The sequence below is a fragment of the Colletotrichum gloeosporioides genome (genome assembly GCF_011800055.1).
Source record: "Colletotrichum gloeosporioides strain Lc1 chromosome Unknown consensus_50, whole genome shotgun sequence".
NCBI classification, from domain to species: Eukaryota; Fungi; Ascomycota; class Sordariomycetes; order Glomerellales; family Glomerellaceae; genus Colletotrichum; species Colletotrichum gloeosporioides.
The window spans coordinates 772456-798372 of NW_025544695.1; the positions used below are offsets into that span (position 1 = coordinate 772456).

The following is a 25917-nucleotide window of genomic DNA, read 5'->3' on the forward strand; positions in this document are numbered from 1 at the left end:
AGCCCGTGAACCGCGCAGAGACGGGCAACGGAACACTCGGCCAGCGTCGCCGTCGCTCAGACGCTCAGAGGCTTTGTTTCGTCCCTATCGCCAAATCTACAGGCACATTAGACTAGTCTTCTTTAGGAATGCTAAGCGCTAGTTGCTTGTGAAGTCTTCGGAACGGCACCGAAACCCGAATAGCTCGTATACTCTCGGCTTCAATGCCACTTCATAGGTCAGTTAATTCGAATGATACTTAGTTAAATGCAGTGGGCAGACTCATTTAGAATGCTTCACGCTGGCAGAAACTCAATACTCTGAAGTGTCTTAACCGGCTTCATTTTTCGACATTTTGACGCCAGCTCGGCTTTGCAACGTACAGATGGAGGCTCTTAAAGTGTTCATCTAGTGCCCTTGCTCAACTCTTTTCAACTCGGGTACTGAACCAGTATTATTAGTCTATTGACATGATAGCTTGCCATCGTCTAACTTGAGTTATGTCTACGTATCTAATTCCATCAGAATATCCGTTCTATGCGCTCTTGGACACGCTCGTCTCCCTCGGAGGCGAGTCAACCACCTGCCCGTTATGAATGAAGAGGTCGCCGTGATCGTAATCCGAGATGGCATCTTCAATGTAAGCATAATCAAGACCACGAATCTCGTCTTCCTCGGTGGCGCGGAGATGGCATCCAGGAATCTTGTTGATGACGAACAGCAAGATGCAGGATACGAAGAAAGACCACGCAGCGCAAGTTGTTCCGCCCGCAAGCTGCAGACCCAGTTGGCGAAAGTTGCCGTTCCACCAACCGCCGTCGTAGGTGTTGCTCACACCATCAAGTGCGGGGACCATCTTGTGAGCGAAGAGACCGGTGAGGATATCGCCAACGTAACCGCCGACGCCATGAATTGCGAAGATGTCGAGTCCGTCGTCGACACGGAAGAGATACTGGTATTTGACGGTGTAGTACGAGCAGATGGCCGTCAGAACGCCAACAAGCGGCGAGACATACACGAGCACTAAGAAGCCGATTAGCTTTCGAACAGGCTGCGCCCGAAGTCGGAATGCTTACCGAAGCCTGCAGCCGGCGTGATTCCAACCAGGCCAGCAATGATGCCGGAACAGAATCCAACAAGGCTAAACTTCTTGATATAGAAGTAATCGAGCAAGACCCAGGTGATCCCACCACCGCAGGCAGCGAAATTCGTGTTGACGACGACATAGATGGATCGGAGACTTAGGTTGGCCGTGCTGGCGCCGTTGAAAGCAAACCACCCGAACCAGATGAGAACCGTTCCGAGAACCATCAACAACGGGTTGTGCGGTTTGAAGTGCGGCGCGTACTTCTTCCTCGTTACTGCGTCGTCACTCAGTCTCGGGCCGAGCATCATAGACCATGCAAGCGATCCGAAGCCACTGGCAATGTGAACGGGGCCAGAGCCGGCGAAGTCGTAGAGGCCAAGGTTGTAGAGCCAACCACTGGGATTCCATTCCCAGTGTGCCAAACTACCGGGGGTGAGTATTTCGCTCTGCGGAGGGAGTCTTCATACTTACACGTAGTAGACAAACGTTGTCCAGCAGAGAAGAAAGAGCATGCTTGGCCACAGACGACCGCGCTCCAGCATCGCGCCGGCCAAGATCATTGCTGTGGCCGTAACAAAGGTGAATCCGAACGCAGCATCTAATTGAAAAATATTAATCACATGTCCTTACACGATTGACCTTCTTTTGCAAAATTCTTACAGAGGATGTCTGGAATATCAGAGTTGGCGAAAGACGGGGAGGCAAGGATATTGTGGAACACGCCAACAGATAAGTCGCCCAAGATCGGATTTGATACCCTTGACTGATACAACGAAGCTCCGTAAAGCCAGTACTGGATGCCGCATGCACATGCGCAGAAGAGAGACTGCAAGATCATCGTCAAAGATGACTTTCGACGATGCATTCCCGCATAAAGGAAGCCAATGGCTGGCGTAATCTGCCAGCAGAAGATTGTGCAGACCAAAACCCAGCAAAGGTCGCCCTAAACGGTGTCAGTCGCCCGTAATACTTCTTCCAACCCTGTATGCTCTACTTCAGAGGCCAGTATTCACCTTGTCATAGGGAGCGTTAAGATCATGGGTAAGGGGGTCGCCGCCGGTCGGGTCGACGGCGTAGTCGGGGAATTCTGTCACCGGGATGATCTCCGCCATGTTGGCGGCTGTTCAAGATATGCTTCTTGAAGAGTAAAGATGAACACCTGCGCACGGGAGCTGATACAAGCGCGCGTCTTTCTTATTCTTTAAAGAACCAGGACGACGGGCCGATCATATGCAAGACCGGGCATGGAGACTTCGGAACCACTTAAGTGTTTCCAGTGTCTCGGGCTCACAATGTCTCCAGCCTGTGGCTATCACTCGAACATCACCGAAATCAGATAAGGTTGATACCCAGCCCGAATTGTGTCAAATTTAAGCATGCTACTATTCTCTTGGCTCTCATCACTACACTGATACCAGATAAGGCCAGTTGCCCTGATTGGCCTGAGGTACCCCGGATATCCTCAAGGGACGCTGCCAAGCGTTCGTCAACGCAAATCAGACCAAAAGACCTATCTTACATCCGAATAAAAGTCTGGGCGTTCATGGGGAATGGAAGGGAGGACGGTTGATGGAGTCTTGGAAGTTCGTGGCCCTGGTAAAAGGGGCTGAAGGGCCGGCCAATGAGAGACATGATGTCAAGTAGGGTGCGTCTCTAACTGAAGACCAGTGGCAGGATTCTAGGGATGGCGCACAGCGTCATGAGGTGTCACGCCCTCTGGTGCCGCTGCCCGAAGGTCGGCCGCGCTGTTTGGTCTTGAGATGCAATGCCCCGAGGCGATTTGATATGAAGGCCATGCGAGGGAACCCTGGCATGTGTCAGCTGCAACACCGTCGCGGCCTCCGCGAAAGGGCTCCAGAGGGAGCGGACACAGCCGGGGATGCGGTCGTCATCAAGCGGGGTCATCCCGCACTGGCTGCCCAGGTCCTTATCGGAACCTCATCAAATGGCTGCGAGACATTCGCCGGGTAGATTTAACATTTCGGGTTAGACCCAAACATACCGGATGGTTAAAGTTCACACCGTGAAATCTTTCCCGTTCCGGCTGTCAGATGAAGAGGGCGTGCCTCTGGCCGGTCTCAACTCTCCTGCTGTCGCATAGACGTGCCGCATGGCGTATCGGGCGCATCGATCGCGGTAGGTATAGTATCTGACGATAGGCAGGTTAATTCTTCCAGAAACATATGTGCGTTCGAGAGGCATGCGATAGACCGTCGGTTTGATAGACGGTGATGTTTTCCCGAGTCGCGCGTAAATAACCCCAAGCTCTCGTTCTTCTGACGCGTTGTTCATCGCTCATCCAATCTGTGCCATCAAAGCTATCCCGCCATGTCTTTCATGTTTGATTTTGCGAGTCCTCATGTTGCACTCACCGTGCTTGGCATCGCCGCATGCACAGGCGGTTTGATCTACCTTCTCAGCTTGCTCATCGACAGTCGCAAGAACGCCAATAAGTTCCGGCGCGATTCGTCACCAGGCCAGTCCACTGTGAGTACGGCCGAGAAACAGAGCTACGTGAACGCGTTCCCGCCGTCGCAGAGGGCCACTCTCGCCAAGCTCGGACCCCAGTATGCCGGCATCACGGAGGTGGACCTGGCCGCCACGCCGAAGCCCCTCCTCAAAATGGGGACCGATTACCGGTCTGCCCCGGCCGGAGAGTTCAACTTCAGCGGCTTTAGTGTCGATGACATCCGGTCTCTTGGTGACTTCCCCGACTACGCGACTCTGTCCGGTGTCCCGCTGCCATCGCCGCTAAAGGACTTCGACATCAAGAAGGCAGTCCCCCGGCCCTACCGTCCTTTCAGATGGGCCTATCACCAAACCATGTGTATGTTCATCCTGCTCCCACTTGAGTATTCTATACTGATGATCTTGAAAAACTAGCCCTTACAAAGATGGATACAGACTTCTGGATCGAGCTTGAGAATACATATCACGAACGCATTGCACAGCGCCAAGAGCTGTACGCCAAACACGGAAACGCCGTTTTGGATAGTCTTCCAGGCTGTGAGCTTGCTTGCAAAGAGCTCATGGAGATGGTTTTACAGTTCGTATGTACGAGATATCCAAACCAATTCCTGGTTAAGGACGGGGTTCTCTTCAACCGCATCCTCAATACCGAGACCGATCTAAAGACTACTGAGCCGCTCATCGTCCTTCTGAACAACATCCCAGAGGACTTCGGTATCATGCTCAGAGACCACGAGACCGGGCGATACTTCCTCCGGGGCGGCATGGTCTGCTCTTCAGTGGGATGGAACCTCAAGGACAAGGTCGGCCAGGGTTTGCCAGGCATTCACAAGACAGTTCCTGACTACAAAGAAAAGATGGAGTTCAGCATGGATCGGTAAGCTTGGCCCCTCAATATTGTAACCTACCCACCACTGATCACAGATGACCAGCTTCTTCACCAAGATGCCGACATCTAAACCGATTCAACGTGGATCATGGGGTCTGGAAATGGGTCAACCGCTGTATCTTCCAGCCGACCACCCGGACATTGCCCACCGAGAGTCCCAGAACCCTGACTTGAAGCCCGAGGACGTCTACTTGCGAGTCGACTGGCAGACTCTGCGCCGACTCCCCCTCTCTGGCGCCGTTGTCTTCAACTTCAAGGCTTTATTCACTCCGTTGTCAGAGTTCAAGGACGAGCCGTACATTCCGTCCATCGTGCTCAAGGTATTAAACGAGGGCAAAGAAAATATTTTGAAGTACAAGGGCGTGTGGCACGTTGAGCATGTTGCGAAACCAACATTGGAGGCGTATGAGCGATTTCAGGTTGAGACGGGAATGCTAGAGAAGGACTGGGTGCATCAAACTCTGGCTGAAGCTCCATTCTTCCCAGGTTGGGAGAGGAAGTGGGCTCTCGTATGAGTTTGGAGAACGCAGCGTTACGAATAATGAGAGATGATTTGGGCGATTGATAACACACTTTGAGTAAGCATTTCATAGTGTCCATAGTATTAAGACGAGAATTCACGAATCTGTACAAAAATGATGGATAACTTTTCATTGAAACCTGCTACTATTTAGACAAATGCTTATGACTGATCAGGCAGAGGGCTGTTGTCTCTGTTGTCGTGACATTACAATAAGAAGTGGTCGAGAGCAACCATTGATCACATTCTTGCCATCGAACAACTCACATGACTTCAGCATTAGTACAGAGTCAGAACTCCTTAAATTGAGGACATATATTCGAGTCCTCAGAGAACGCCAACTCATGAGGGCCTGAGGTGACACTAGGTCACTGCCTACAGCGATACAATGGACGGGATGTGGACACGAGCGCGGCAGAAGTGGGAAGAAAAGAGGGGTGTATGCAGGCTTATCTCATAACCCTGGGTCAGACTCCAGTAAGGGAATAGATAAAGACACGATGTGGAGGCTTTGATTGGTCTGGATGCCTGCATAATGCGGGGTAAGCAGACCTGATCGCCGCGAATCTGGGTCTGGAAGCCTGGTCTCCTTCGTCTTGCCCTCTCTGGTCCCTTGGCTTGTTCTTATCGCCGCTGGGCCGAAATAATTGGAGACAATTCGGCGGCGTTGCGGCATCTCGGTGTTTCCATCTGTGCGATCTCTCGTATTTTCTTCCTTGGAGAGGCAGAAACAGATGCGAATCATCAGAAGAGATTCTTTAGAGATTCTCTCAAGAGACTGTTGGTGTTTCCCCAATGACTCACCGGGCGGGTCTATAGATACAAAGTCCTGTCAAGCAAGCATCAATTCGCCCTCAGCCGGAGACGCTGGGTTTCGTTTTCCGACCCTAGATGTGCACAGTCACTTCAACGCGCCTCTCTGACGCTTACCAAAGTCTGATGTGTATTATGTCTGCGAAAGTTTAAAGACATTTCCTCGATTTTAACCTGTCATTGGCGCCTTTCTTCCACCAAGACCAACGAGTAGAATATTTATCCGCGCTGGTGCTGAACGGCAATCCGGCCAGCAGCTGACCTGCATTAACACGCAGCGAGCGAAACCACAACTGGAATCGGTCATCTTGCTGGACCGCGCTGCAAAGACTTCCCCGCTACAAGGATGTTCTCGGAACCCTTCCAACGCCAGTTTCACACACCAATTTGCTAGCTTGGGCCCAATCATAGACACCGCTAGCTTATCATCTGCCTGGCTTCAATATGTTAAGATACAAATATGCGTCATCAGATGGACACCTCCCCCCGCGTTTCCAGCGCACAGCCGCAGATGGGACGTGCTGTATGCGTGCCCCCCAACCCCGACCCCTTCCTACAACGACAAACTGGTAAACGCGCCCGACAAAGCAGCTCTGGATCATCAACAAACCTGCCTGCTCCCTCGTCCTATCTTCAACATCTGCTGAGCTGATATCCGATCTGCCCATTTGAGTAACCATATCGTTCGATACCAGCTTACTCCATCAAGAGCTTTCCCTCGTGCGCCCAGACATACAATACCCGCATTTCCCTTCCCGAAACTCAATGGTTTCGCCGAGGAATCCGAAAACGGCATCAACCAAGACAAGGACGGGTCTCAACCCTCGTTCTAGATCAGGCTGCGTAACCTGCAAAGCCAAACACGTACGTTTTGATCAAAACTTCAGTTGCTCTTGAGCCCAAGAAACGCTCAATGAAATCAAATTAAATGTTACGCAGACGCTGACCCTTATCGGGTAGCTTAAATGTGACGAGTCCAGACCTGTTTGCCAACAGTGCACACGGAAGGGCATCAAGTGCGGGGGCTATGCGCAGGGCTTGAGATGGTCATTCAAACATCAGCCAGCTCTTCAGAGCCTTTCTTTTGAGGACTACAATCCCTCTCTGACGACTACAACGACGTCCCCGGAAAGGACAGCAGCGCCTCCGCCTGAACCTCGAAGTCGCATTTCGAAGGATAAGGCCTCCGGGTCGTTCAACAACCGAAGACATCGCAACTCAGTATCTTCGTCTTCATCTTCCTCTAGAGGAACAGTAATCACATCTCGCAGTGATGAGGAGCGTCATGAGACTCCGGGCGGGACCCCGACGGGTCCTTTAGGGAGGGATTTCGACGTCTCAAGGCCCCAAGTGAGCGATTCGACCCGGCGACCATCGGTGAACTCTGTAATGCAAGCATCTTCAGCATCTTCAGCATCTGCAGAAGAGAACACCCAACCAGATTACCAGTTAACGAGTTGCATCACCGATACTTCATCAGCCTTCATCGTCAATTGGTTTGAACAGGTCTGCCCAGCATGGTCCGGCTTCGATTCGAGCGCAAACATGAACCGCAAGATAGCGATTGACCATTGGCGGAACTCCTCCACGGTGTGTAGCTCACTCGAGAGCATGTCGGCAGCCTTTCTGGCCTCCAGGATGCCGAGCATGCGCCAGTCTGCTCTCAGACTCATGGGCAGGGCAACCGACTTCATCCAGGCCGAGCTTGAACTCGTAAAGGCACAACCCGACTTGCGTGCCGTTCCGACCGGGCTTTTATTCTCGCTATTCTGTCTCGGAACGACGGTCTGTTGGGTAGATTCGCGGGGCTTTGGCATCCCGTTCCTCCGAGAAGCGCGAACTCTCATTCAGCGACTGAACACGCACTCCATAGTCCTCAGCGCCACCGGCTTGGACCTGCTGACCTTCTTCAACAAGAGCTTGGCATATTGCGAGATGCTTCTAGCAGTGGTACGCGACGACGAACCCCTCGAAAGCCAGGACAATGAAGACTTGGCTGCCAATCAGCTTCAACTCATCCATGAACGGGATCCCCATCCATGGACCGGGGTTTCCACGGTTATCAACCGCCTATTTGCAGATTGCATTCGACTTTGCCGAAGCTTTCGGCATCGCATGAGGCAAGGCATGGATCCGCAGCGGTACTTCTCTTCAGCGCTGCAGGACCTGATCGTTGCTCAACGCCTCGAGGAACAGCTGTTGGAACTGGAATTCCCTCCAGACAGCCCGGATGTCGACACGGGAGATTTCGCAACGCCAGTGTCTCACCTCGCAAAAGTTGCAGAGGCCTACCGCCTATCTTCGTTGCTTCACCTCTACCAGACCTTTCCGGATCTCGTTTCGCTTCGCCTTCCGACCGAGTCTCCCGTCACGGAGAGTGGCTCCGTACCATGGGATGAGTGGATCATTCCCCTCGCCCTTCGACTCGTCAAGGTCCTGGAGCACATTCCTACAACATCCGGCACTCGAGTGATCCAGCCGCTGCTGTACATCTCAGCTAGCACCGGTCTTCGGCACGACAATTCCGCGTCGTCTGACATGATGAACATTTTCGGTTCGCTCCAGCAAGACCTGATGGGTGGCACGGGGTCGAGCGTCATCAGCCCTCCGCCTTTGTTCGATTCGCACAACCTGTCGTTGTACATTAGCCAGATGGCTTCTGCCCCGGTACCGGAGGAGCCCATGGGCAATCTCTCGGTCGACATCAGCAGTGCCAGACATTTTGTCATGCGACGGTTGGGTATCTTGGAGAGTAGCCTGCCGCCTGCGCCGGTGGTTGTTGCCAGAGAGCTGGTGCAAACCATATGGAGAGCCTACGACAGCGAGATTGGAATACCGACGATTCACTGGATCGATATAATGGAGGACAACAACTTGCGGTCAATGTTTGGATAATAAATTGTACTTATGACCCATTTAACCACTGCTTCACTGGCGTTTTGGACCTGAGATTCGGGCATGGTTACTTGAATGATGAGACTGGTACTCCATGGAGTTCATTGACAGTTTCTGTCTCGTTTTTTCTTTTCATCAAGAGCAGGGGAACGGAACGAGACGAATGTTGGAGTCTGAATTCAAATTGACGGAGCTAGCGATGCTATGTATTTAAATCCTTGCACATTTGTGTGCCATGCCAGGTACCGCCGGTCCATATGCCACAAGTTTCACGAGAGGATCAGCCTAGAAGTCGCTCTTCTTGCGCTGCCCGACGTAAAAGGCCAAACCGTAGTCAGTTGTGGTGAAGGTGATGGTCGAGCCCTTAGGGAAGTAGAAGACATCGCCGGGCTTCGCCTCGACCTTTTGGCCGGTCTCGTCGGATATCGTGTAATCGCCCTCAAGAATGATCTTCATCTCATCATACTTGTAGGTGTAGGTAAGAGGCTCTCCCTTCTTCAGGCGGAAGAGGCCAGATGAGACGGGCTTGTCGGGGTTGGTTTCATCGCTGGAGAAGACGTCACCGAGGTAGGCGTTGTCACCCGCCAACAGAGGGATGTTGAAGGTAGACTGAGCTTTCGCGTAGTGCTGGAAGGCGGCCATTGTGAAAGTATGAGATTGAAGAGTGTGAAGATTGGAGAGATGGTTGCTGCAAAGGCCAAATGATAACAGGTATAGATATGATATTTGAGGCGTGTGTGACTTTGATTGTTACGTTATGATGATGCCGGTGTGAGCATCTCCTATTTATGATACTCATCCATCTCAACTTCCTTTGACTTTCGGATGTTGCTAATGGGGAGGTAGTCCAGCAAAGTTCGGCTTGGCCAGGGTCGATAGGCTGTAATTTCCTCTTGCGGACAAGCGTTCCGGCTCAGCTCGGGACGGTGTCTGTGGGGATCGGTTCTCCATTGTCGCCGATCTCGCGGGGAAAACGAGACTGGAGTAAAGATACGGTGCTTTGTGCGACCGGGCACCTGTGCCATTTCTAGTTAGCGGCTCACTCGGAGGGCCGTGACACTGATAATGTCATGCCTTGTCCACATATCAGCTTCAGTTGTGAACTCAGATTCAGCTTCTTAGACGCATTACTCTTCCGTGCTTCGAATCCTTGCCTGTCTGTGCCCGTTGGTAGCGCATTCTGCATCCACCATGGCGATTATGTTGGTCAACTCATTCAGCCCTGAAGCCTGGAAGCTGCTTCTTGGTATCTTTGCCCTTGTCTTCGCCGCATACATCCCCCACTCGGTCGGCTTCTTCAGATCCAGGAAAGACGCTTCCCTTGACCTGAAGCCAAGCAACAGCAAGCATGGAAAGTCGTCGAAAGAGCCCGAGCTCTACCAGATGCCCATACCAAGTCCGTACCCAAACTGGTCAATTGAAACAACGAAGCCTCTTCCATATCGGGCGTTTCGCTATGGCCCGAAGTACCACGTCACCATGGGTCTAAGGTCGATCCAACCTGAGGAATGGATCGAGCTCGACAACCACTTCCCTAAGTACCATGCAGACAAGGTTGCCCGTTTACAGGAAAGGGGCTCCAAGGTTGTCGGAACTCACCCCGATGCCTACGCTGCTGCGATGGAATTACTTGAGGAGTTGGTGCAGTATCTGCCGAACCGATACCCTACGTTGTTCAAGCGCACTGCCGTGGGTATCGACAATATCTGGTCCGGCGAATCATTCAACATCGTCGAGAAGCCTCTTGCAGAGGACCCCATGGCCATCGCAGCTAAGCTGGTGCAAGATGACCTGGCCATCATGATGGAACGCCCCGATGGCCAATACTATCTTCTTGCTGGCGCGATTTGTTTGGCGGGCTTCTGGAGGCTCGAAGATAAATACGGCAAGTCTCTTGAAGAGATCCACACGTCCGGAGACGTACCACACTACAAGGAGAAGCTGCACAATGGCATGGCAAGCTTCTTCAGACGCCTGCGATGCGACCATATTTACTCACGCAACAACTATTTCATCCAAGTCGACGACTCGCTTCCATGGAGTTGGAGCATCGGCGGCGAAGACGACCCTGTCGTGAGCTGGAGCACAGCCGAGAAGAACAAGGCCATCGAGAATCACTTCTTCCGCTCCGAGAGACAGTCTCTGCGACGCTTGCCGAAGAGTCGAGCCGTCGTTTTCACGATTCGGACTTACTTCCATCCCGTCACCGAACTGGCTGCGGAAGACTACGTTCCAGGAAGGCTTGCGAGTGCTGTTCGTAGCTGGGATGACACTGTCGCCAACTACAAGGGCCGAGAGATGTATGAGAAGGTTTTGTTGGAGTACCTTGACAACGAGCATCAAAAGCAGATTGACAGAGGTTTGGATCTGGAAAAGGAGGATGAGGTTCGGAAATATCCTTGGTGAGGATTCCGTAATGAGGAAATGTGATTTCGGGGGATTACGTCTATGTAGCTCTTTCCAGCGTCATTGGCCATTTTCATTGTAGAGATTCGTAGTCTTCCTTCTTGATACCTTCTGGGTCTTGGTGCAGATTCATACAACATGGAGCGAAGCATATGTCACGCTAGAAGTTCTTATCAAAATCTCTTTGGTGCCGTTTCTCTCACATGGGTTCTGTGCTGGACGTCTTCAAGGTGGACTGGTAGAGTGAAGTGGCTACTAAAAACGACTTTCGAATTGAATGACGCGTTGGTATAGTACCCACCCTTAAACTTTAACTGAGCCAAATAACATGACTATTTCATCAAGTTCCTTTCCATCTTCGGGTCCTTTGTCATCGCAGGCCGGATTAAAGGGCCCAGAACCTCTGTGTCCTCATAGTGTGCCGAGAATAGCTTTGGACCTAGAGAGAGGGTTCGGCGGCTTGCGGGGAGGAGAAGTAACAGTATATGTAAGATTCCGCTTTCTTCTCCTGCCCTGGCCAGGTACTAAGAATTACCCAATGCAGCAGGTGCAGAAGCCTAAATCCAAGCTTAAAAAGCCACTCGGGTGGCTGGAACACTTTGGATCGGTTGCTGTAGCCGAGAGAATGCCCGCAGAAAAAACGTATGATCAATCTGTCTGAGGCAAACATGCAGTGAGCCGCTTCCAACCAGTTCACGCTCGTTTCTGCAGACAAACGGGCTCGCAAATACGCGAGTCCAATAAAGCAAAGGTACCTCAGACATGCAATGATCATAAGTGACCACAGCACCAATCGCAGCTGGGTACCAGACCCAAGCAACCTGTTCATGTTGTCTGGATTGTGAGTCGCGAAGGGACTTTGGCTGCTCACAAAGGTCCCCGTATACGTGCTTGGGGTCACATCGCCACATGCAGTAGTATACACCCGCCGGCGAGTTTGCCCGATCGACAACGTACCCCGGAGTCCGGTCCGCCCGAGAGCGGATCTGCCGTCAGATTGCAAAAGGCCGCTGGAATTGAGGTAACCGTCGGATAGAGAAGGCTCAAACTGTTGGGGCGGGAAAACTTGGACGGGGTTGGGCAATAATGCCAAGAGGTTACGACATCACTTCCACCTGCCTTTTTCATCGCCCTAAGCAACTGATGGCCTGCATCTGGGCGCAGCCACCGGTACTTGCGGGTAACTGAGGCAAAACTCTATTGATCAGTACATGACCCTATTTGAACGACTGTTTTCGCCATTCCTTGGCTTCTGCAGGCCGCGCATGATGATGACAGGCGAGGAGGCACAAGATGCAGGGCCACAGATGATTTACCCCGCTGCGGTAAGACTTGGATCTTTTGTAATGCACATTTAATATCGCGTGGTACTTTGTTCGGGGCCCAGTAAAGCAAAATCGCATGTATATAAGGTCCCATGGATTGCTTGTTGTGACCCCCAGACTTTGATTGTCACGCTCAACGTCCACCGTCCGAACCCATCCCAGGTGCTTGTTCCCAGCTTCGCTTGGCATCAGAACCCTTCAATTCCAAGATGAGAACCGCACATCTGGCTCTGGCCGTCGGCGCCCTCTCGGGGGCTTCCGTTGCCAAAGAATTGGAGCCCAATGCCGAGCTGTCAGCCTGGTATGATACTGGTGCCGCACATCAAGAAAGCATGGAGCACAAGCTTGTGAGCCAATTCGTTCCTGAGGACAAGATTACCAGACATCTCTAACTGTGAACAGGCTCAATGGAAGGAGTTCGAGGCCGAGGGCAGGTTCGAGTCTGCGAAATGGACAGCCCGTCCGAAGGATTACATCGCGTGCAAGGACGGCAAGGTTGAATTGGTCAAGGGGGACCCTCTCCAGACTTTTAGGTGCAAGGATGTAAGCCAAAGCCCATTGTGACTTTTTATGAGTTGCCATACTAACGCCTTTAAGCTTGATCTTTACGACTTCCAGTCTCATGCTGCGTTGGGCAACTCGACTGGCAGAGGCTCAGGCTCCTGGGGCTGGACAGCGCCTAACGGACGGGAATTCTTTGCCGTTGGGCAGTACGATGGAGCTGCTTTCGTCGAGATCTCGAAGCAGGGAAAGCTCATTTACCTTGGCCGTCTTCCCCAATACTCCGTTCCCAGCCAGTGGCGCGAGATCAAGACTTACAAGAACTATCTTGTTGTCGGCAGCGAGGCTGTTGACCACGGCGTCCAGTTCTTTGATCTACGAAAGGTTTGCCCACCACATTACCAAATTGGTCCGGATTCGACTAACCTCGCTGAAGCTTCTGGATATCGACCCTAAGAACCCCATTACCTTCGCTCAAAGCGACTTGACGGCACACTGGAGCGAGGCCCTCCCCTTGGGTCGCAGCCACAACGTTGTAGTCAATGAAGAGAAGGGTTACGCCGTCGCCGTCGGTGCTCAGCCCCGCAAGAATCTGCCTTGTGATTCCGGGCTTCAGTTCCTGGATCTCGCCGATATTGCAAACCCTCAATACCTTGGATGTGCTGCTGGTGATGGCTACGTTCACGACGCGCAGTGCATTGTTTACCGCGGACCTGACGTCAAGTACTGGGGCCGCGATATCTGCTACGGCTACAATGAGGACACTTTGACCATGTAAGTCGCGCGCATTGAGCCAACTCCTCAAAAACACTGATTGCTAACGCTTTTGTCTTAGCTATGATGTTACCGACAAGAACACTACCAACATCATCTCGCGCACTTCCTACGAGGGTGCCACATACACTCATCAGGGCTGGATCATTGACCCCAACTGGCAAGACTTCCTTGTGTTGGACGACGAGATCGACGAGCGAAACAAAACTGGTCCTGCAGCCGACGGATTCCCCGTCACGTACTTCTGGGATATCAGAAGCCTCGCATCGCCGCGCCAGACTGGTATTTTCAAGGTAAGTCTACAAATACCTAGTGTTGAACAACGAATTCTTACCATACATTCGCAGGGAACCGTGCGAAGCGTTGATCACAACCAATACATCAACCGCGGTCTGTCTTACCAGAGCAACTACGGTGCCGGTCTGCGCATCTTGGACATTTCATCTATTCGAAAAGATCCTACAGCGAAGGGTGTCAAGGAGATTGCCTACTTTGACATCTATCCCGAGGATGATAACGAGGAGGGCGGTGGTTTGAACAACTACGTCGGTACTTGGAGTCACTACCCCTTTTTCAAGAGCGGCTACATCGTAATCAACACCATGGAGCGTGGCGTGTGGGTCGTCAAGCGATCCAACCCCTGGTGGTGGCCTTGGTAAGGTTTTGACATAGCTAAGACGCTGCCAGTTGGGCACACTCCGAGGAAATTTCTATTCGTGTACATAGTACAGCTTCATGAGTCACTCAGAAGCTTATGCTTTTCCCGGATGCTTCATTAAACAAGCCGACAGACTGGCTGCAACTATGAACAACATAAAGATGAAGCATCTACACCGTTAACTGAGTTGAAGTCAACTTGCCTTGTACCAGTAAATCTTCCAGGGAATACTCTTGTTTGTCAATGATGGAAGAAGCTCGCAAGCCAGTTACAAGACATTGAATCTGCGCCGCAAACACAACTCCCTCATTTTGGTATTAGAATCTTGTATGTTGATGATGAATATCACTTGCTTTGGTATGTTTACGTCCAACTCAAATGAGATGGCCGTTCAATGCGATATATTATTTGGTAATTAGCCTTTGATAGCCTTTGCGAGAGGCTCGTACAAAGCATTAGCCAGCCGCTCGTCCCCTTTATCATTCGGATGAACTCCATCTCGTGTCATTGCTTTGACATCAAAGTCTTTATGACAGTCAACTACCGTAATAGAACTTTTGTCGTTGGATTTCGTCGGTGCCCATTCCATGACAGCGTTGTTCAGAGTCTCAACTCTTCGACCACACTCCGGACAACCATCGGGGTTTAACGGAATTATCTGAGCGACCTGAAAGCAGTTAGTTGTAATCAACACGGCAACGACAGGCTTTTCTTCTCCCGTTCACTCACCAGTATCTTCATCGTATCTTTGCTCGACCTCATCTGGTCCACCAACTTGTCAAACGCCTGAATAGTGTCCTCTGGCCTCCTGTTGCTCCACGCATCGTTCGTGCCCAGGTGCATCATGACGATGTCTGGTTTAGTCTCTTTCAACCATCCATCGAGCAAGTTCTGACTGGCAATGTCTGCAGCCAACATCCCACCGTGACCCTCGTTCTCTCCGTCATAGTCAAACCCACAACCCTGCGCCTTCTGTGTCCCAACAAAGTCGGTGTTCTTGATGTTATTGTCCTGAAGCTTCTTCCACAACAACGCTCTCCAGCAACCCTTGTAGGCGTTAGTTACAAACTCCGAGTCTCGATCCTGAACAGCTTACTGGATTGCCTGTGATCGAGTCCCCAAGAGGCATGATTTTAACCTTATCTTCAGCTGAGACGCCCCATAATTGGAGCAGACTCAGAGCAACCACCACGGTGTTTCCGAGAAACATTGCTGGAAAACGCTCTGCCAAGCAGAATTAGCAAATCAGGAAATGAGTCAGGGATTTCTCAGGTAAAACCGAATGTGGGGTGAGTTTTGTTCTTATTGTTCTACATCGGAAATCGCGCAGCAGTTGCGGGAAGTATCTGGCATCCAGGTCCTCGTATTTCTGCTGCTCACTAGTATGCGGCTGTGGCATCCTACCTTATGCGCCGATCCTTCTTTGTCGCGCTGGCGGAGTATTGAAGGGTCTATCCTAGATCAGACCACAATTTTCCGACAAAGCTTGGCCTTTTCCATGGTTAAGCTGCGCTTCAATTAGGGCTTACTTTTGCGGAAGCACGGTACCCGACATTCGATGCATCGAATGATTGAGCCTCATCCTACAAGACTTCGGACGATTCGTTTCTCATAACACGAGGATCGGCGGAATCCCCCACACATCCAGATTCCAAGACCAACTGTAAGACGTATGTGCATCATCTTGACTCGTCAAAGGCCGAGAAGGCCGTGAAGGCGTCTATGTACAAGCCACTCGCGGCAAATCATGAGGAGTTGATTGCCTTAACATGGTCAACCACCAGACATTGATAATCGCTGCTGCCGTGGTAAATTGTAAATCCGTCATTGTGCGTCTGTCCTGAACTCAGTTGGTCTCCCCACTGCCAGAACAAATCAGCTCCCAGGCCAGACGCCGTACGCGATACCTGCTGCCATGCCTTCTCGATGTTGCAGTGGTCACTCAGGGAACCGTCTCCTTGGCATTAGCTTTTTGTTTTGGACATTTGAGACAGGGGGGACCTTACACTCTTCGAATAGGCAGGGCTTTCCCGCTTTGGCGCATGCCTCACCATGGGACTTGATCCAGCCAGGAGACCACGTTTTCAGATCAACGCCCCCTTAAAACATTATTGTCAGCTCAGTTTTTCGGATTAGTTAGACATCGTGACTCACAATGGTCAGGGTACATGTGGAAAGTACCGAAGTCGAGAGTCTTGATGCCGAGATTTTTGACGAAGTCCGTCCCCTCGCCGTACTGGTATGGATAGCTCCCGTCTCCAGGCAGCCCCATTCCCTCGTCACCAAGAGTCACCATGTGGTTGGAGTCGAGCGACTTGACGAATTTGGAAGTTGATTCCGCCCATTTGTAGATCACGTCCGTGCTGCATCCTTTGCATCTGGGCTCATTCGCAAGTTCCCAGGCGAAAATGGCGGAGGAGCTCTTGTAGCGGTTCACAACCGCTCGGACATAAGCCTGGTACTGGGCTTGAGCGGCGGCGTTCGTGTACCAGCTCTCCTTCGACCCTCCGAACGCCTTCACGTAAGCGTTGAAGCCGCCATAGTCGTCCCAGAAGTTGACAAAGTTGATGATGAGTTTCACTCCCTTCCGCTCCGCGGCAGTAACCACGGCATCGAGGCGCTGCAGACCATTCGCCCCTGTATTGATCTGAGACCCAGAAGCCGACAGATACTGATACCAGACCTGGTTGTTGCCGGGGATCGTGTTGACATCATTGAAGCCCCAGACACGGAATATCTTGAGACCTGACTTTGCGACGTTGTCCATGACAAGGTCTACGTCGGCATTGTTCGTCAGGAACGAGATCCAATAGGAGTTGCTGCCGGCGAAGTATTTTGTTTGCCCATCGATGGTGAACCGCGTCCCACTTGCCGACGGGAAGCTTCCAGCTTGCCTGGGCTCGGGGACAGCGAGAGATTGGACGCAGGCCAAGCTGCTCAGAATCGCGACGAGGTGGGCCTTCATGATCGGCAGTGGCGGTTGTCGAGTCCCACGAACCTAAAGAACATGGGATGGTGCGGGTAGCTCCGACATCTCGGCCGGCTATATATGTTTTTTTTAACAGTCTTGGAGGAAACGCCTAAGTTTATCCCTTTGTCTTGGAGTGTTTTCAGGGGCGTCACACGCGCATTCTGTTCGCAACCCGAGTTCACCGCAATTCATCTCAAACACCAAAATATCTCGTATTGACGGCGATTTGATTTCCCGTGAGAGTGATCAGCGTCTTGGTGAGAATGAGCGCCGCAAATAAAGCTCGCCGAGACGGCACAAGACTGATCGGGGGCGGAGGGGAGACTTCCGTCCGTCCTCTTCGGTGCATTTGTGGGGCTGATGGCGGCGCGCCCAGACACCAATTGCCATTTCGGGGTTGGGGGCGGGGCCTCGGCCCAACGGAGTCGGTGCCGATGCCAGCGGCCGCCTCGAGTATCCGATTTTGGGGGAACCATCATGGCCTTCGCGACATCCGGCGGGATACTACTGTTGAAGAAGATAAGATGATAATACAAATTTCATGCTGGTTTTGGGATCGCTAATTAGTACAGGAAGGGGCTAAGTGGTGGGTAAATGAACTTTGAAGCGATTGTGAAACTGCTTCGAGAAGGACACCGAGATCAATTCTCGTCCCACAAGATAAAGCGGTTTCTATTTGGCTCCTTAAAGTCCAGTGACATGAACCTGGGAGCTGAGTATCTACGGGAAAGCGTCAATTTCAGCGCAGAACAGGCCATGGGCTTTCCTCGGCGTAACATTCTTTCTGGGTGTTTGAGTTGATGTAAATCGCCCGCAGTTTGGAGTGTTTATTGATTATTCATTTACAAACGATATCAATATAGATGCTAATTCCAAAGTTTGAAGATGTAACATAGCTCTAACAGAGAGAAGCAACTCCTGAGGGCGAGCAAAGTGCCATCAGTCTAGAAACATACCTGATTCAAGGTCACAATTCAGCGCTTCTCAGTATGATGCCTTTTATCCAAAGTCCTCTTCGAGTCATGAGGGACTGTGTGTAAATCCAGGCCACCTCGGACTTGATATTGAATACCAAAAAATAAGAAAAAAATAAAAACCGGTACTGTTCAGTCAAGGCGGTAGAGAGGCCCTTGCAGCGCTGAGCTGAACCGCCCTTTTTTTCTAAGCATCTCGTGCACTTTGCAATCAACGATTCAGTTAACGCTTACACAGCCTGAACCGGGTGCCCTCATCATGACCTAAGCTCGTGGCCTCAGCGTGCGTATCCGCCGCTAATGCGCCTCTCCCGCTAGTGCCGCCAAGTCTTCCGTGGGATGGTGAATAATGAGCGGGACGGAAACATGCAGCTTCAAAGTAAGGTCCTTCCATGCGCTAAAGCTACTCAATATTTCGTCATCGCAAGAAGTTTCAAGCTTATGGGCGTGTACGTGGCAGTTTGAGGCCGGAGAGAATGTTTCTGTTGAAAACGGGACCCTCGCTGAAAGCCATCGTAAGCCCTTTACCTACTACTAAAGACCTGGAAATACACGGATATGTCAGGGGTTCCTTAGCGGTTGAGAGTGTTCAGCTTATGGCAGATTGCTTTGGGCGTTTGGTCAGCCGCTCATCGCATGTAAAGTACATGGAACATTCAATACTGGGCAAATTGAGCTTCGAGGGGACTTTTGGTCTTCCATCAAATCAGCTTCGCACGTAATGGTGCGCAATGGTATCTCGATGATCTAAGATGAAGGGCCGAACTAGAAACCTCATCTCCGATAGTTAATTCCAGGCCACGTGAGCTTTACCTTTACCTACACCAAAAAGAGTCCAATCACAATACCATGAAACGGCCATGTTTACACTCTAGTCCAACTAGAACACTGGCAAGAAGCTGAGATAACCGCCCACCATGCAGACGACACGATTGGACGCTGTAAACTAGAATCTGTGGGCAAGGTCTAGGCTTGCTTTGAGTTGTGGTACCTTGCAGAAATTTCAAATTGCTCTCGGAAGAGTTTCTCTAGTCCAGCTAGGGCAAGCCTTACGGAAACCCAACACGGCGCTAGTGAACCAGTGTTGCGCGGCTTACTTTGGGCTCTCTTCAGGTTAAGCTGTATCCGGACCCGGGCTATTCAAGCGGCTCCGGGCTCTTAGGGGTTTAGAAGACCGGACGAGACGGGGACATTCAGGCCTGCCATGCTGCGTGCACAAAGAAAAGGGGCAGCGAGATCTGCGTGCCCAAGCTTCGAAAGTTCCCGAGCGGCCATGCATCGACCGTCCCAAGTGACTGGGAAGAGCCGTAATCAGGGAGCCTCCACCTCGGCAAATCTGTTCACAAATCAGGAGACTTCTACCAGGCGGGCGCTCCCCCGAGAGTCTCAAGCCTGGGGTTCCAAGATCGACAAGACACCCATCGCGATATTGGTCGCGCTTTCGATCCCCTTTGATAACCTAAATCCGCGCGTCAAAACTTAAGGTGGGGAAGGGACGGGGCGTTTCTTGGCCCAGGGCCGCTTGGCACCTTAAACTCTAGCCCAACGTTACGAATACCTGATAATCTTTGACCATCTATTGGCCCCGGCCATCTCCCCGCAGCGGGAGATGTACGTGGCCCGCGAAGATAAGCTCTTGCCCGTTCCAGCTAGTTGGGCTCGGGACCGAGTCTAAACTTGCCCCCTACCCCGCGTGCCGACTCAACGCCTTGGACCCTTTGCGAACCGTCTGAGTCGTAGAGTGGCACCCACGGGATATCTCAGGGCAGGAATAGTCGCTGTCAGAAACAAACGACATGAACGCCCGCTCGGTATCGGTTGCTTCCCTGGGCCGCTGCGGAAGGGGGCGACGCAAGCTTTTCCATCTGATATAATCCGGAACGCACAGTTGGAAAGCTTACCCGTTCCCAACCTCTGGCCGATCTAACGGCCATGCTGGAGTCCGTTGATTCGGCAGACGCATCTCGACATCCCGTACGCTCGCCGGCGGCGTCCGCCTCGTTTTCGGTCGTGGGAAGGACAACACCAAAATCAGATCCACTGGACGACGATGTGCCGACTACACCCAGAGCTGAGGTCCAGGCCGTCTCAGACCACCAACTTAACCTTATCACGCATCTCTTAGACTTATTCACTAGTGCCACTAGAGAGCTGCTTATTGTGGGAAGGGGATTTCCTGTGAGCTGCGAAAGTGGGAATCAGCGTGGAGACTGAAGTATTAAAGACATCATGACCTTCCGCATACCCAATTGTCCTTGTTGGCCCAGCAGGTCTACCTACGACTTCCTCGCCTTCATCACCCCGGTAGCCTTTACCATTTCCTACGATTCAAGTCATCATGCCCTCTGTTAAGTCTCTCGTCTTGGCCCTGCTCGTCTCTGGCGGCTTGGCGGTGCCCCTCGTTAAGCGCCTCGACAGCCAGGACGACGCTCTCAGCTCTGCCATTTCTTCGCTCCAGTCTCGGGCCGAGGAGATCGACGAGGAGATCCCTGGCCTACAAGCCCGTCAAGTCAACCCAAACCAGCCGGCTCCCCCAGCCGCTGCCCCTCCCGCCACTACCGATGATGGTGAGTGGGAGTATTACGAGGTAGAAGCACGAGATCTCAGTGCAGAAAACCTCGGGGAAGAAGAGGGCAACGTCCTCTCTGCGCGCGCCAACAATAAGGGCACCAGCAAACCCAAGTCCAACAACAAATCTCCTCCTTCTCAGACTAATCTCGGCAAGCAGAAGCAGAAGGAGAAGGCTGAGCTCAACGACATCCGAAAGGACCAAAAGGCGCAGAAGCAGAAGACGAATCTCAGTGAAGACCGTGAGCGTAAGGAGATCGCCGATGCTCGTGCCCGTCAAAAGGGCGCCAAAACCCCTTCAGCGAAGGAGGCCGCCAGACTCGACAAGAACAAGGAAATCAAGGAGTTGAACGATGTGAAGAAGAAGAACGCGGCGGAAAAGGCCGCGCTCCAGCGGCAGAAGGATAAGGAGAACAAGGAGTTGGCTGAGATCAAGAAGAAGGAGAAGCAGAATGGGCGCTTCGTTGACACCCCTGATTCGCACACGACTACTACTTACAAACCCAAGACGCCCCCGCCCCAATCTAACGGCAAGCCTTATGATCCCTACGTGATTGGTTACAAAGACCCGGACTACTACTACAACCGGAGACTCAATGGCAGGTCGTCTTCTGGACGGTCGAAGTCTGACCAGTCTATCAAGGAGCAGCAGAAGAACCGCGATCGTGAAGATGAACGCATTCGGAAAGCTCAGTACGACCGACAGAGAACCGAGGGCAAGCTGAAGGACCAGGAGTACGCCCGTCAACGCGAGGAGGAGCGAATCCGCAAGGCTCAGTACGACAAGCAGAACTCTGACTCGTCAAAGCAGCGTGCCAAGGACGATGACCGCATTCGCAAGGCTGAGTATGACAGACAGCGCACTGAGGCAAAGCTCAAGGATCAGGAGTACGCACGTCAGAGGGAGGAAGAGAGAATTCGCGATGGGCAGTATGACAAGAAGAAGACTGATCAGTTGATCAAGGAGCAAGAGCGGCAGCGCGAGCGTGAGAGGCAGAATGGCTACGGTTATAATCACAAGCGCGCTGTCCAACAAGAGAGCAAGGTTGGTATGCTTTAGCGCCGGAGGGCGCTTGAGGTGTTGTGCACGAGACGTGGCTCGAGCATGCTGACAGTGTTGTGGTGCAGTCAGAGGAAGAGCGTCGAAGAGAGGAAGCTAGACGCAGAGAGGAAGCAAAGCGTCGTGAAGATGCAAAGAGGCGAGAAGATGCGAGGCGCCGGGAGCAGAAGGCTCGCGAGGAGCAACGACGTCGAGAGGAGGCAAAGCGTCGAGAAGAGCAGAGGCGGCGGGAGGAGGAGCGACGTAAGAAGCGACCCGGGGCTGACATTCCAGTTGTTCCAGTTGATGCTTAACGAAAATGGGAGGGGCGGAGTGGTGAGTTGCGCTTGGGAAGGGTGGAGGGGTTTGCCATTTTGGGCGGGGCGTTCGTGTGTGGTAAATGTTTTGTCTTGGGGCTCGTTCTCTACCTTTCGCTACGAAATAAGTCACGAATTATGATGAACTTTACAAATCTTCTGACGTCCCATGAGAGTTGTGAGGTGACGTTCATCTACGAACGTCTGTTTGTACTCCTCAAGAAAGAGCAGGCTCCAAAAGTTGTGAGTAACCAGTCGAGGCTTTGGACTACGACTGTTGCCAAGTGGACGGCCAATGTCCAGCATTCAAGCAAAAATGTCGTGAAGGGTGACGGGACTTAAAGAGAGGCACGTTTTCGTCCCTGTATCCCTGCAGTCGAGATGTGATCCTGGCCTCACGTTGAGGAAAGCATCTAAAACCGCGGTCTTCTTTGTAGTAAAAGCCGACGAGACAGGGCCTTTCGCGCAGTTTTCACATCCTCTCCTATCTTTCGAGTATACACAAATCCAATTTGTGGAGGCTTGCGCCACACTACGAAAACTTATGTTAATACTTTGATATATGCCTGCTAAGCATCGTGGTGCTATTTATGATAACTAGGAAAGCTTCGATCCAGGTTCGTAGGAACATAGTTAATAACCTCAATGACGTGCAGAATGGATGGCTATCTACATATACCTTCTGCTCACTGGACAATTCCGGTCCGGGTTGAGAACGTCATAAGGCTGGAATCTCTTCCACCGTAGGGAGAACGGTGGCTGTGTGCAAGGATACGAATCCTCCATATCGAGCCAGGGAGCACGAAATAAGACGGCTCAGACACACGCAGGTGTTCGCATTTTCTAATCATTAGCGGCGGCCGCCCACTGAAGTCCCATTTCGCTGGTCACGCTGCGCCACCAGACAGCCTGATCAGAATAAGGGCCTGCAAGGCGAAGAAAACGGCAGTGGAGTCGCCGATCAGTCTTATCACCATACGTTGTCCAAGATGGCCCAGCGGCGCAGCACCGGAGAGCTGCTCAAAGGCTTGAAATGATCGCTAAACAATGCCTATCATCTCACTCTGCTGTTTATTTGCAGTAGCGCCGTTCCTCCGGACGGCAGACTGCGTAATGACGACAAGCAAATGTGCCCCTGTAGATAATCATTGGCGATGTGTGGTTGGAACTCCCGCGTAGACAAACCCCTGTCAGTTGCATTAGGCAGCACTCAACGCGATAAAAATCCTGACTCTCCACGCTGACAGTGATAAGAGGCGGGCAGCCGCATTTGCTGTGCCACAGCTTCAATTGAATTGGAACTGGCCCCTCCCCTCTGCAGTTTACTTCGTACTCTGTGTTTCGTTCTCGGGCGATTCAGGTCCGCTCAATCGAGCCATGTCATGACAGCACCGTCACAGAGGTGTCAAACAAAGTTGAGACTACTCAATCCCACTAGGGCTGTCGAAGATGGATTCTAATTCAAAAACGTCCACCGGCTTCAGTGCCGTTCTCTCCACGAAACCCTTTGCCCCGCTTCTCATTGACGACAGCTCCTCACTTGGCAAGAAGACCGCGCGATCCAAACGCCGATGCGCCGACCTGGGGTCCAAGCTCTGGGACAAGCGAGCTTGGAAGGAGGCTGTCATCGCCGCTGTGCAGGACTTAATAGACTTCAATTGGGTTATTGGGATCAGCTGGTTGTTGCTCCTTGGTTGGATTGCCGGCCTGGGGGTTCTAATGAGTGTCGTCATCCAGCAGCCCCAGGCCATTACCGACTCAGACAACACCGCATGTCAGCCAGATGGAAGCTTCAACATTTTCATGAACGAGTATGACTGGTGGGCTGCTTCTGGTTTCTTCCAGATCACAATGGCATGGGGAACTATGACTTTCGCAAATGCCAAATTTGCTGATGTCGCGTGGGACGTGGTAAAACTGTTGCCTCCCCAGCATACCCTGCAAGCATCTGACAGATCACAGGTTTTTGGACGAGGAGGCCAGGCTCTTCTGGCTTGGATCTCTTGGAGCATCTTCTCCGATTATGTCACAACATCGATGGAAGTCAGCCCGGTTACGTACGAGACGTTTTGGACTGTGTTCCTAGACGGGTCACCGACTTTCTGGTCTACTTGGTACTTGATGCGAGACTTCAGTCGCTCTCACGGGCTACGTTCACGATTCGCTATGATATTCATGATCGTCGTCGCAATTTTCATCCTCTCGTTCCCTACGCTTGGTAGCGCGATGTCCGGATATCAGGCAAACAGCGGTGCTTTCGTTAGGGGAGCCGATGGAGAAATGCTCAAGTTTTCGGATTTCGACATGATTGCCTACATCATACATGATGGTGACCGAGTCAATCTAACCAAAGATTATCCAGTCACATTTGCGAGGAGCAACTACGACAGTAAGCATTCCGATTCTGAGGTTTGGGCTGGTTATTATTAGATAGCACAACTGACAGCTTAAAGCGGAACAACTCCTAGGCAATACTTTAGGCGGATACTATCCCAATTCGTGGTACAGTTGGAGCTTCTACGGCTCATCTAACTGCGAGGAGGACCAGGAATACAGTAACGAAGAACGCAATAAACTGTGGCAGGAGCGTTACCCACTCAACTGCCGATGCTCTCTGCATGGCAGCGTTTCCAATTGTGAGGCCGACGCAGCCATCTATGTTATAGACACAATGCTGATGTGGCTATGTAGATACAAAGGAGCACGGTTTCTTTGGACTTCAAAACAACAATTCGACCTTCATGAATCAGACTCTGTCATCCCCAACGTTGAATATTTCGGCATTCTACCTTCCGGAGAGGTACAACACAGTCTTTGGCAATAACTGGACAGATCCGAGAACAAACACACAGCCATTTAGCGATAGAAGCAAGGTCACATACACCTACAACATGGGGAACGACACGTACGACCTCAACTACATCAGATCAAACGGCACGTGCCAGCCTGTGACGGAGATAGACAAAATCAACGCCTCGGCTCGAGAAACATATCAATGGGGGTTCTCGTATATCCAACTCTTCATCATGCTACTGCTGTTGATTCTATGGACCCTTGGAATGTCAGCAATGTGGGTCAAATCTCATATGACCATGAGAATACGTGGTCGATTCGACAAGCCAAAGGGCTTCAAGGGGGTTCTGGAGCTTGCCACAGCTATCAGGAAAGAATTGCAGGAAAGCAATCCCGACGACCTCACCCACGATCAGCTCTCTGAAGAGATCAAGAAGCGTCTCAGAGGCGGAACTATCGAACTCGAAAAGGCAGGATCACCGGCCATGTATGGCGTGTGGGGAGGCCTCTGGGGCTGGATCAAGAACTGGAGATGGTGGGCAACGACTTGGTGCTTGTTGACTGCAATTGGCTCTCTTCTCATCACCTACAAAGGGGGCGTGTTTTTGTGGATCATGATCTTGTCGGCCTCTATGTTCTTCGCAATGTTCATTGGACGCTCGCCGAAGAGCATGGCTATGTTGTCACTGTGGGGGTTTGTACTGGGCATTATTATCTGGATTGCAGTCATGTCGGCTTCGCAGCAGCGCGGCATGTTCGATATGTATTATTAGATCAGCATGTTCAAGAGAACAGCCAGGTAGCGGTGTGTTCGCATTTTGGACATTTTGGAGGATCATCATAGTCCCAACAACACCGACTTAATCAGGCAATAACCTCATCATTTCATGTACTATTCACAGCGCGAGTGTCATTGGAACCAAATGTGTTGCCTCAAGA

The 25917-nt window shown here is 51.7% G+C and overlaps 9 protein-coding genes across 9 annotated transcripts; 5 read left to right on the forward strand and 4 right to left on the reverse strand.

The window, feature by feature from the left end:
• Positions 1-514: 514 nt before the first annotated feature.
• On the reverse strand, positions 515-2178 carry GCG54_00000733 (Ammonium transporter 1; the record flags this gene model as incomplete). The annotated part of the gene is made up of 5 exons (XM_045400866.1): positions 515-1002; positions 1056-1489; positions 1538-1664; positions 1727-2009; positions 2080-2178. The coding sequence occupies 5 exons, from the start codon at positions 2176-2178 to the stop codon at positions 515-517; spliced, it is 1431 nt and encodes a 476-aa protein (XP_045263539.1).
• A 1216-nt stretch (positions 2179-3394) lies between these two features.
• On the forward strand, positions 3395-9826 carry GCG54_00000734 (Adhesion and hyphal regulator 1; the record flags this gene model as incomplete). The annotated part of the gene is made up of 6 exons (XM_045400867.1): positions 3395-3893; positions 3950-4412; positions 4468-4933; positions 6562-6621; positions 6718-8636; positions 9775-9826. 6 exons carry the CDS (start codon positions 3395-3397, stop codon positions 9824-9826), a joined length of 3459 nt encoding a protein of 1152 aa, XP_045263540.1.
• Positions 8938-9294, reverse strand: GCG54_00000735 (uncharacterized protein; the record flags this gene model as incomplete). Its single annotated transcript, XM_045400868.1, has 1 exon — positions 8938-9294. The coding sequence occupies one exon, from the start codon at positions 9292-9294 to the stop codon at positions 8938-8940; it is 357 nt and encodes a 118-aa protein (XP_045263541.1).
• A 17-nt stretch (positions 9827-9843) lies between the features above and the next one.
• On the forward strand, positions 9844-11058 carry GCG54_00000736 (uncharacterized protein; the record flags this gene model as incomplete). Its single annotated transcript, XM_045400869.1, has 1 exon — positions 9844-11058. The coding sequence occupies one exon, from the start codon at positions 9844-9846 to the stop codon at positions 11056-11058; it is 1215 nt and encodes a 404-aa protein (XP_045263542.1).
• A 1534-nt stretch (positions 11059-12592) lies between these two features.
• On the forward strand, positions 12593-14317 carry GCG54_00000737 (uncharacterized protein; the record flags this gene model as incomplete). The annotated part of the gene is made up of 6 exons (XM_045400870.1): positions 12593-12730; positions 12786-12926; positions 12981-13268; positions 13321-13658; positions 13720-13951; positions 14006-14317. The coding sequence occupies 6 exons, from the start codon at positions 12593-12595 to the stop codon at positions 14315-14317; spliced, it is 1449 nt and encodes a 482-aa protein (XP_045263543.1).
• A 414-nt stretch (positions 14318-14731) lies between these two features.
• On the reverse strand, positions 14732-15526 carry GCG54_00000738 (uncharacterized protein; the record flags this gene model as incomplete). The annotated part of the gene is made up of 3 exons (XM_045400871.1): positions 14732-14983; positions 15046-15363; positions 15413-15526. 3 exons carry the CDS (start codon positions 15524-15526, stop codon positions 14732-14734), a joined length of 684 nt encoding a protein of 227 aa, XP_045263544.1.
• A 535-nt stretch (positions 15527-16061) lies between these two features.
• On the reverse strand, positions 16062-17281 carry GCG54_00000739 (Mannan endo-1 4-beta-mannosidase A; the record flags this gene model as incomplete). Its single annotated transcript, XM_045400872.1, has 3 exons — positions 16062-16270; positions 16323-16415; positions 16471-17281. The coding sequence occupies 3 exons, from the start codon at positions 17279-17281 to the stop codon at positions 16062-16064; spliced, it is 1113 nt and encodes a 370-aa protein (XP_045263545.1).
• A 3318-nt stretch (positions 17282-20599) lies between these two features.
• On the forward strand, positions 20600-22182 carry GCG54_00000740 (uncharacterized protein; the record flags this gene model as incomplete). The annotated part of the gene is made up of 2 exons (XM_045400873.1): positions 20600-21874; positions 21958-22182. The coding sequence occupies 2 exons, from the start codon at positions 20600-20602 to the stop codon at positions 22180-22182; spliced, it is 1500 nt and encodes a 499-aa protein (XP_045263546.1).
• Positions 22183-23634: 1452 nt separating this feature from the next.
• On the forward strand, positions 23635-25751 carry GCG54_00000741 (uncharacterized protein; the record flags this gene model as incomplete). The annotated part of the gene is made up of 4 exons (XM_045400874.1): positions 23635-24096; positions 24148-24574; positions 24639-24821; positions 24877-25751. 4 exons carry the CDS (start codon positions 23635-23637, stop codon positions 25749-25751), a joined length of 1947 nt encoding a protein of 648 aa, XP_045263547.1.
• Between the last annotated feature and the right edge of the window lie 166 nt (positions 25752-25917).